This window comes from Notolepis coatsorum (genome assembly GCF_963971535.1).
Source record: "Notolepis coatsorum genome assembly, chromosome: 6".
Lineage (NCBI taxonomy): Eukaryota > Metazoa > Chordata > Actinopteri > Aulopiformes > Paralepididae > Notolepis > Notolepis coatsorum.
The window spans coordinates 966,211-978,157 of NC_140170.1; the positions used below are offsets into that span (position 1 = coordinate 966,211).

Genomic DNA, 11,947 nt, shown 5'->3' on the forward strand with positions numbered 1-11,947 from the left:
ATTGGATCAAGTGGGAACGGGATACCAGGAAATGTATTGTGGAGGTACTGGGAGACCCATGTTACTGACCAGACACTTTATATCAGTGATGGCTGTCAGAATGTAGAGCTATTATTTTAACATGTAACAAAAAGAAAATACCACTTACAGCACCTTTAATGTCATGCATGTTTTGGAAAATTAATGTTGCTATATTCTGCAATGTCTCTAGATGCTCTTATTGCTGGTGTCATATTTAAAGCATGTGGAAAGAATGCCACTTGGCCACTGGCGGCCAAAAAGCATGTTGGAATCCAGCTCTAATATCAGTGTATGTTTGGTGAAAAGGTCAAACGCAGTCTGTACTCTATGTATTCAGGGAAGGCAGGTTACTGCGCCCTGCTGCCCTTTCTGTCAAACGCTCTGCAGCGAGGCCGCCGCCACTCGGATCAAATCCCACCCCCACTCCGACCTCTGTGAGTTCAAACCACAGCGCTGACCGACGGCCCGGATCAAAGTCACACTGACAGACTGCCCCGATCAAAGTCACACTGACAGACGGCCCGGATCAAAGTCACACTGACCGACGGCCCGGATCAAAGTCACACTGACAGACTGCCCCGATCAAAGTCACACTGACAGACAGCCCGGATCAAAGTCACACTGACCGACGGCCCGGATCAAAGTCACACTGACAGACGGCCCGGATCAAAGTCACACTGACAGACTGCCCGGATCAAAGTCACGAATGCTCTTGTGCTTTCCTGCAGATTCTGGCTCCTTCTTGACCTGCAGCGTGGCCTTTGTCATCCTGTTAATCATTCTGTACTAGGGATGTCCGATATTATCGGCCTACCGATATTGGCATTAAAATGTGATATCGGAAAATATCTGTATCAGTTTTCAAAAAAGATTTTTTTTTTTTTTTTTTTTTTTTTTTACATTTATCTATAACCTTTATTTACCCAGGCAAGCAAGTAAGAACAAATTCTGATTTGATTTATTGTCAAAAGTATGCATAATGTTGTGTTAATTCCACAACAAGAGATATGTAATGTTAATTACCTGAAATTATTCAGTTTTTTTTGGGGGGGGGGGGACCCTGCATATATCGGTATCGGTTGATATCGGTATCGGAAATTAAGAGTTGGACAATATCGGTATATCGGTATCGGTAAAAAAGCCAATATCGAGCATCCCTATTCCGTACTCATTTGATAATTCATTAATTTAGTTAGCTGTTAAATTAATTAGGTGCGTATGAACAAACATGTGGGCATATAGTTGTGTACAGTTATGTATTCTTAGCTATTTCACATAGTTTGATTATTGTATATTGGATTATTATTGTATATTGGAGCTTGTCTTGTGTCTGTGTCCAAGTCTCTAGTCTAGTCCTTTGTCCTGTTTACTTGTAATGTCACATGTTATGATGTAAGTATCGTGTCGCCCGGTCACAATGTATGTTTTTGTGGACCCCAGGAAGAATAGCTACTCCAATGCTGTAACAAATTGGGGATCCTAATCAAAGTAAACTAAACTCATCACAGCCTTGGTATCACTGCCCTCTAGTGGTTTCAGTCCTACCTCTCTGACAGACATCAAATCATTTCCATCGACCACCCATGGTGTCCCCTAGGGTTCTGTGCCCGGCCCCCCTCTCTTCACCCTCTATATTATGCTCCCACTTGGTCAGATCTTCACTCAGGCATTCCCTCCTAAACTGCTGTCACCCCCCACCCCCCCTATGTTTCTACTAACCTTGTTGACACTAATCTATTTTAAGATCTATTTGAATAATTTTGTCATGATTAAAGAGTGTTTTTTTTTTACTTGTTTTATAGAATCCCACCATGTAAAGAGCCTTTGGGTACCTAGAAAACCACTATATAAGTCTGATGTATATAAAAAAAAATTGTGTGATCAAATTTACTGATGTATTATTATTATTGTTATTCTTAGTGACGCAGTCGTTGACTGTATCCTCAACAAACAAACGGACATATAAATAGCCTACAGTAGAACTGGCCCAGTTGATCCAGCTTGACATACCAAACCACCTACATCACCACCTCGCATGTGTTTCTGATCCTGTTGTTCACAGGATTCAACCTCAACCCATTCAGCAGATTCAGATCCACTCATACAACCGGGTCACCGGTCTCGCTGAAGTGACAAGCTTTTTGATTTTAAACTGTTATTGATCGTCTTTAAAGCCCTATAAATGGCCTTGCCCCTCCCTACCCCGCAGATCTCCTGCATGTCCACACCTGTCACCTCGTCCAGAGCTCTGAGGTCCTCTAGCAGCCAGATGCTCCTGGATGTCCCCAGAGCAAAGCTAAAAACCAGAGGCTGCCCCCGGCCTCTGGAACAGTCTACCTGCTAACATCAGGTCTGCCCCGCACCTCTGGAACAGTCTACCTGCTAACATCAGGTCTGCCCCGCACCTCTGGAACAGTCTAAGGAAGTTCCAAGTCAGTCAGAAGATCCTTAAGAACTTCTACTCATGTACAATAGAGAGCATCTTGACCGGCAACATCACCTCCTGGTTTGGGAATAGCACTGCACAAGACCGAAGCAGACTACAAAGAGTGACACGTTCAGCCGAACGCACAATTGGAGGGGGGCTCCCCACCCTCCAGAACATTTACAACAAGCCTTGCAAGGGCAAGGCGAAGAGAATCATTAAAGACTCCAGTCACCCGAACAACTGCCTCTTTGAACTGCTGCGGTCAGGCAAGCGATACCGGAGTCTCAAGGCGAGCACAGAAAGACTCAGAAGAAGCTTCTATCCCCAGGCCATCAGGCTGCTAAACGAACAATGAATGAACACTACACAACAACAACCACCAAACGCACATAGCACACACATCCACACGCACACACTCACTTTAAACAAACACACTGTAGCACCCACTCCACACACTTTATAGCACACACCCACTTTAAACAAACACACTGTAGCACCCACTCCCCACACTTTATATTTATTGATGAAGGATTGCACTACAACTCGTACACCTTACTGTAAATTGTACCTAAATTGTACCTCATCCCATTTCTGCTTTGCACTATATAGTACTGTACATTAGTACACTGCATAGTATTGTATATTATATGGTAACTCAGAACATTGTACATATGTCTATACCGAACACTGTGACCTCATTTTCTTCTTCTAAAATTACATGCTATACTATGTTATTTGATACTATCTTGTCTAGCACAGTCTCTGGAGCGTAACAGTAAGAAGCATTTTGTATGAAAGTATTCTGTACTTCTGTATGACAACTATTAAAGAAACTTGAACTTGAAACTTGTCTACCTGCTAACATCAGGTCTGCCCCGGGCCTCTGGAACAGTCTACCTGCTAACATCAGGTCTGCCCCGCACCTCTGGAACAGTCTACCTGCTAACATCAGGTCTGCCCCGCACCTCTGGAACAGTCTACCTGCTAACATCAGGTCTGCCCCGCACCTCTGGAACAGTCTACCTGCTAACATCAGGTCTGCCCCGGGCCTCTGGAACAGTCTACCTGCTAACATCAGGTCTGCCCCGGGCCTCTGGAACAGTCTACCTGCTAACATCAGGTCTGCCCCGGGCCTCTGGAACAGTCTACCTGCTAACATCAGGTCTGCCCCGGGCCTCTGGAACAGTCTACCTGCTAACATCAGGTCTGCCCCGCACCTCTGGAACAGTCTACCTGCTAACATCAGGTCTGCCCCGCACCTCTGGAACAGTCTACCTGCTAACATCAGGTCTGCCCCGCACCTCTGGAACAGTCTACCTGCTAACATCAGGTCTGCCCCGGGCCTCTGGAACAGTCTACCTGCTAACATCAGGTCTGCCCCGGGCCTCTGGAACAGTCTACCTGCTAACATCAGGTCTGCCCCGGGCCTCTGGAACAGTCTACCTGCTAACATCAGGTCTGCCCAGTCACTTGCCACTTTAAAATCGCTGCTTAAAATCCATCTATTCAGCCTGGCCTTATTTTATTTATTTATTTAATTTAACCTTTATTTATCCAGGCAAGCAATTAAGAACAAATTCTTATATACCTTCTAAATCCCTTGTGCAGAGCATCCACTTGCTGTAGTTTTAATGTGATTTTAATGTATATATGTTTTAATTGTTTGATATTGTTGGAGTGTAGTATTTTTAATTTTGTGTAAATTAACTGCTGTTGTTTAAAATGCGTTATATAAATAACATTTAATTGACATCAGGGGTTCACGTGAAGTCGTCATAACGATGAAATGAAAAGCATAGTGAGGCTAACTATAGGTGTTAGTCTTTTAATGTGTCAGTGGCAGCTACAATCGAGCTACAGTCGTTCACTGTGTCTTGAAAATGGAAGACTGCTCCACTTCTACAAGGTCAATTTGTATGTTCTTGGCATCTAGGGACATCTATGGACCTCGGTGAATGTATTCCCAGTGTCAGACACTTTTTGTATGTTACTGTGCTTGAGTAAATCGTATTGAAACAAAGGAGAATATAAATTCAATTTATCTTTTTTGACAGTGAATAACACCATGTTAAAACTGCGGGTGTAGAGATTTCGCTCACTGAGCTCATTCAGCACCTTCTTGAGATCAAGTGTACAAATCTAAGCAAATGAATAAAGGGAAGATGATTAAACAGAAGGATTTGTAGATACAGTACTGAATTATAATCCATTTGAATTATACATTCAAAATTGAATTATGAACTATAATGACCTTATTATGGCCAAGTCATACATCTATGGATAGGGAAAAAGCTCATCTTTCCAATGGCAGTGTTAAATCTGGATTTCGTCATTTCCTCTCGTTTTTCCGATAAAAGAGCGATAGAATTCACATTATTCAGAGAATTTCTTATTTTCGAAAACAAATTAAATCATCGGTAAACAAACGTAGTGCTGAAAATATACACGTTGACTGCTGTTTGGATAGGGTTAGGGTCTTTACTCTTGGCTACATTTGAAAAAGAAACCCAACATTAATTAATACGGTCTGTATTGATCGATTTATGATAAAACAGCAGGGTCCCCCAATTGGGGGACCTTACAGCTTAACAAGCTAAACCACATTCGTGTTCACTGCAGGCAGCAGAAGCTGTAAGATGGATGGTCTCTTGGAGACGCAGCTGTCAAACCGGTAGGCCTACAGGTAAATGTGAAATAATAATAATAATATGTATGTATTGCACATCGTTGCGGGCAAGACCACCCGCATTTCATTGTATACTTGTATGCCGTGACAAATAAAACTCTTGACTTGACTTGACATCATCGGTTTAACGGACAAGTCTGTACAATTGTGTTTTCCAACACGCAATCACGCAGAAGTACGTTTTTAAATAGCAGTGCTTATTTTCATGAAATTAATACCTATTCAGCACGGGGTAAAAAAAAGCTTAAAAATCAACCAACTAATAGACAAACAAATTCAAGAGGGAATCCCTCGTTTTCTGTAGCCTAATATCTGTGTGCGCAAACGTGACGGCTCCCCCGTGTGGCCGCTCAGGTGAAGTACAGCATGCTATCCTCGCACTCCAAGGGCACGGCCAGCTTGTAGCTGTGACACGACAGTTTGTAATTCCTCCCGTCGTTGTTGTCCCAGTAGGAGCGCTCCTTCACGCGGTAGGAGATGGCGAACTCCAAGACGGACCCGGGCTGCAGGATGAAGGGCGGCACCGGGAGACGGAAGCGGAAGACGTCCGTCTTGGGACCGCCCGTCTCGTCGTCCCGCGGCAGGCTGGCCGCCCAGGACGCCTTGGTGTCCGTGCAGATCCGCCAGTTGGTGAAGGAGTAGTGCACCGCCACCTCCTTCTCGAAGGCCAGGTCGAGCACCTGCGCTGTGCCAGTGATGCCCATCTCGGAGCACTGCACCTGCTCCAGGCACACCCCCTGGCGGCAGAGGCGCGGCACGAAGCCCGGCTGAGCGGCCATGTTCTCGGGGAAGCAGGGTTTGAAGTAGGGCATGGAGAGCTCCAGCGGCCGCCCGAACGCCCGCTCGGCGCTCATCATCAGCCGGGACATGACGTGCTGAGGTATCAGCGGGTTGTCCTCGACTCTGAAGACCTTGACGTCCTCCAGCTCGATGCCCAGCGAGTCTACAAAGCGCACCTGGCGCCGGGTCCACGGGCCGTACGACCTCTCCAGAGGGTTGCCCAGAGACTTGGATCTCGGTCTCCTGACGCCGGCGTTGGTCGGAGGGTCGCCCACGGACTCCTCCCACGCGGAGGAAGCCTCCTCGGCCGGAGCCTCGTCGGACACAGCGGCCGGAGCCGCGGGGAATCTGGGAGTCGAAGGTCTCGGGGTCTGAGGGCGGATCCGGACCGTTTTTTTTTCCGTGGATTGCTGTCTGGGATCGTGAGCAGCGTCTCTCGGGTGGACGGCGGCGGCGGTCTTGGTACCGGATTCGCTGCTCAGGGACGGAGGTCTCGGGGTTGGAGGACGGATCCGGACCGGGGTCTTGGTGGACAGGGGTTTGGGATCGTAGGCGTCTCTCAGACGGATGGTGGTGGTCTTGGCACCGGAGGAGCCGCTGAACTGAGGGAACGCCTTCCCTGGAGCCGCCTTCACCCGCCAAGCATCACAGGCCTCGGCCATGGTCTTCACACCTGGAGGGGGCGAGAGAGGCCCTTAGAAACAAACCCAACAACCACGTGTTGCCTAGTTAAGCCTTGTCCGCCTATACTTATTGTAACGTATCATATAACCGATAGGGCATAAAATGGTAAATGGTGCATTTATTTAGCGCTTTTATCACTTTTATCCAAATTTCTTCCTCAATTCATGCTTTTGTCTCATCACGTCTGGACTACTGTAATGCACTTTTTTCAGGCCTACCTAATTCAAGCATCAAAAAATCTTCAACTCGTGCAAAATGCGGCTGCACGGATACTAACTAAAACTAGAACATTTGATCACATCACACCAGTTTTGTCCTCCCTACACTGGCTTCCTATTCAAGCCAGATCCGACTTTAAAGTGCTAAAAAGAATTGAATGGGCTTGCACCTCTCTATCTATCCGATCTCATCTCTCGATACTCTCCCGCTCGTGCTCTGCGTTCACAAAATGCGGGGCTTCTATCGATTCCTAGGGTTAAAAATAAATCCGCCGGCCACAGAGCCTTTGTCTACCGTGCTCCCTACCTGTGGAACAAATGACCTGCCTTAAGACCCATCTTTTCTCTCTCTCCTTCAACCTACCCTGATCTCACCTGGTCCGGAACTGACCCTTAGATTAATCTGTCTAGTTTAGTTAGGATGTCGATTTGGTCCCATGTCTGCTTTTCTAACCTGTGTCTCTCTCTCAACTGGTCCCATGGAACAGCTTCATAACGCCTTCTGTCTGGCCTGCAGTGCTGAACCTTACCTGCTCTGCCCTGACCAATTTTGAGTGGTTTCTCCTGCCCCCCGGGGCATACGGCACTGAGCTATTGTCTTGTATCTCATCCTGTATACATACGCTTGCAGTAGTTCTTAGTTCTATTACTTAATTTCACAATTTTCTTATATACTTTGATTCTACTGTCACCATGTATGCATATGCTCACTACATGTATGTATTGCTCCATCTCCGCCCACTACAAACATGGGAACTCTCTAACCCCCCCCCCCAACCCCCCCCCCCCCCCCCCCCCCCCTTCTCTCTGAGTGCTTGTCTCGTAGTGCTGACCAAGGTGGTGGATGTCTCGGGGTCTTGGCCAGGCATGCGTTCTTCATGGGACGGGTTGAGATAAGTACTCGCTATTTGCATATCAATAGCGCCGGTCGTCAGGTGTGTTAAATACGTTCTCAGATACATTCACACCTAACTTGTTGTGAAGACATGTGTTACATTCCATTCGTAGAGGCAATTAGGCACTGTCTTTAGTCTGTGCTCAAGCGAGGGGACATTAAATGCGCATTCGCGGGAGCGCGCGCACGCGCCAGGAGCGCGTGTGCACGTGGTGCGTGCAAGCCCAGATGATTTCAATAACGCACCACTGGTCTTGGCCAAGATTGCAGTGACTGTTCTACGTGCACCACGAGGCCACGGATCAGCTTCTTACCGTCTTCTGTCCGTGGTCTGTCAACGTGGTTCAGACGTGGAGTTCATTGCTGGGTTAAGTACTTCTATTCTATTCACATATGCTTACCACATGTATCTATTGCTATATATCACAATCACGCAAACTGTCTAACGCCTGTCACGTCTCCCTGTCTCCCTGTGAGTGGCTGTCTCGTGGTGATGACCGGAGTAGCGGACATCCTGTGATGATGACCGGGAGGATGTGACCCTCTCTGCACCGCCCCCATGCCTCAAATAGATCTGCCATCAGCTCTATTTAAAAATATTTCAAAATGTTCAGTTGCTATTGCATGCACTTATCTGTGTTTCATTACACATATGAGTGCATGCTTACCAACTGTCCGCCTGTTTTATAGCAACACTACTATCACCGACATCTAAGAAGGGAGATCCCCCCTTGAACGGCCCTTTTAAGGTTTCTCTCCTCCACACTGCCTGTGGTGCATTTTTTCCTATTGCTAGGTTTTAGTGAGTTTTTCCTTACCTTCGCGTGGGGTATGTCTGGGAGTGTTGCATTTATTTATTTTAAATATTTTGGACTTTATGGTGTTTTTGTTTTTGTTCTTGATTCATTGTGATGTTTCTTCTTGACTTGTTTAAAGAAGACGTGTCCGACCCACGGGGACATTAACGTGTGTTGTCGGGCCTTACAAATACATTTTATTTGATTTTATTTGATTCACTCTCACATTCACACACTGACGGCAGAGGCGACCATGCACGGTGCTAACCTGCTCATTGGGAGCAGTTAGGGGTTAAGTGTCTTGCTCAAGGACACTTCGACACGCTGCCCGGGAGGAGTCAAATCGAACCACTGTTGCCCCCCCTGTAGCATACAGACCCTCATCTGCACCTTTGTTTACACTGTTTATTTTTCTCATCTTTTTAATTCAGAGTTAATTATATTGTTTACACTGTTTCTTTTTCCCATATTTTTATATTCAGATTAAATTGTATTGCCTATATTTATGTCTTTCTACTGTTACCCCTGCCCATACCTGTACATATATTATATATCTTATCTTAGTTCAAGTGCTCACAGCCTCACACTGCATGCACTGCACACGTAATACAAATTCAATTAAATCTTTTTTTTTAATGGCATCAACAAAACACTCTAGATTTAAGTGGTTTTAAGATGTTGGATGTCAAAAAGAAAGAAAGAAGAAAATCACGCTACTCTCAAACCTTACTTGTGGAAGAGGTGTCTGGTGTCGCTTGCACTGACCTAGTTGCACTGGATGCAGAGTTGTTGCTAGTCCAAGCGGGACCGCGACTGCCCCTTCTTGGGAAATGCCATCAGGATATCACTCAAGAGGAACCACCATGCCAGATACCATCGGACAGAAAGATCCAGCCTGCATCCAAACCATGTGCAAGTGTCCCGAGATGATCCACGGTGACTGGCGACTGAGCACAACAAGCGTCAATACACGTCTCCCTCCCAGTCCCTGCTCCAGCCCCTGGCAGATAACACGACACCTACAGTAGATATAGCTGTGGACAGACAGGAGGTTGTGTAATGTGAATATTTATAGCAGGTTCTCAGAGACCCGCTAGCATGTCTCTCCCGTAGGATGCCTGCTATGCTCTTCCTGAAACACCACTGTGAGATCACTTAATAGCATGTACAATAGTTCTGTATATATATTTATATTTACCACATATATACTGTATCCATATCTATCTGAATATACCTAAATCAAATCAAATTTATTTGTAAGGCCCGACAACACACGTTAATGTCCCCATGGGCCGGACACGTCTTCTTTAAACAAGTCAAAAAGAAACATCACAATAAGTCAAGAACAAAACAAGAACACCATAAAGTCCAAAACATTTTAAATAAATGAATGCAACACTCCCAGACATACCCCACGCGAAGGTAAGGAAAAACGTACTAAAACCTAGCAATAGGAAAAAATGCACCACAGGCAATGTGGAGGAGAGAAACCTTAGAAGGGCCGTTCAAGGGGGGGGGGGGGGGTCTCCCTTCTTAGATGTCGGTGATAGTAGTGTTGCTATAAAACAGGCGAACAGTTGGTAAGCATCATATGCGTAATGAAACACGGATAAGTGCATGCATATAATCCTTCTATATACCTACTTATACACCTGCATATAACCCATATAAATGTATGATAGCATGTACTGTACAATAGTTCTGTATATACTGTATATATATACACATTTATATTTACCACATATATAATATCCATATCTGTCTGAATATACCTGAATCCTTCTACCGTACTTAAACATCTGCATATAACCCATATAACTGTATGATAGCATGTACAATAGTTCTGTATACTATATATGTATATATTTATATTTACCACATATATATCCATATCTGTCTGAATATACCTGCATATAATCCTTCTATATACCTACTTATACACCTGCATATCACATATAACTCTGTATGATAGCATGTACTGTACAATAGTTCTGTATATACTGTATATATATACACATTTATATTTACCACATATATAATATCCATATCTGTCTGAATATACCTGAATCCTTCTACCGTACTTATACATCTGCATATAACCCATATAACTCTGTATGATATAGCATGTACAATAGTTCTGTATACTATATATGTATATATTTATATTTACCACATATATATATATCCATATCTGTCTGAATATACCTGCATAATCCTTATACCTACTTATACACCTGCATATACCACATATAACTCTGTATGATAGCATGTACATGTACAATAGTTCTGTATATACCGTATATATATACACATTTATATTTACCACATATATAATATCCATATCTATCTGAATATATACCTGAATCCTTCTATATACCTACTTACAGTATGCATCTGCATATAACCCATATAACTCTGTATGATAGCATGTACAATAGTTCTGTATACTAGTATGTATATATTTATATTTCCATATCTGTCTGAATATACCTGCATATAATCCTTCTATATACCTACTTATACACCTGCATAGTTATGATATAACTCTATATATAATGCTGTATACCGTATACAAGCATCGTTCAGCATTTGGAAAAGCGCTATACAAATCTGATGTATTATTATTAGTGCTGTCAAACGATTAAAATATTTAACTCGATTAATCGCATGATTGTCCATAGTTAACTCGCGATTAATCGCAAATTAATCGCATTTTTTTTTTTTTTTTTTTACCTTAAACAGATCTTTTTCAAGTTCCAAGTTTTAATACTCTTATCAACATGCGAGTCAACAAATGCTTGCTTTGTGCAGCCATTTAACACAAAAGGATGACCCTCATGCATTGCAAATTTGCATCAAATTCAAAACAGAGTGATGCACAAAATAACTTAAAAGAAAATAATAATTTAAAACAATGAATAAAGTGTGCATGAAATAATAGGGGAAAGAAAACGTTAGGAACTTGTTACATTCACACACACAAGGGCTGATTAATCACACACCCCCCTCTCTCCCTCACACACACACTCTCCCAGCTCCTTTTCTCTTTTGCCCCTTCCTCATCTCTCTCACCCCCCTCTCTCTCTATATCTCACACACACACACACACACACACACACACTTCAGAAACAAACATAGTATCAATGAGAGCATCAATAATACACCTGAGTGAAGTCTAGTAAAAAAAAAAAAAAAAAATTTTTTTTTTTTTTTTTTTTTAGTTAATCTTGAGTTAAAAAAATTAGTGGCATTAATAGAATCGGGAGTTAACGCGATATTAACGCGATATATTTGACAGCCTTAATTATTATTAATATATATATATATATTTATTCTTACCGTGGTGTATACCCACATCTGTCTGTAGGCCTACATACCTGCATATAATCCTTTTTACATATCTGTAGATACTATATCTATAATCTATATATCCCTTAC

The 11,947-nt window shown here is 43.6% G+C and overlaps 1 protein-coding gene across 1 annotated transcript; it reads right to left on the reverse strand.

Moving 5' to 3' along the window:
* Positions 1-5,485: 5,485 nt before the first annotated feature.
* On the reverse strand, positions 5,486-9,408 carry LOC311230734 (protein phosphatase 1 regulatory subunit 3D-like; the record flags this gene model as incomplete). The annotated part of the gene is made up of 2 exons (XM_084317093.1): positions 9,275-9,408; positions 5,486-6,588 (listed from the first exon to the last, which is right to left on the reverse strand). The coding sequence occupies exon 2, from the start codon at positions 6,575-6,577 to the stop codon at positions 5,486-5,488; it is 1,092 nt and encodes a 363-aa protein (XP_084173219.1). The 5' UTR covers positions 6,578-6,588; positions 9,275-9,408.
* Positions 9,409-11,947: the final 2,539 nt, after the last annotated feature.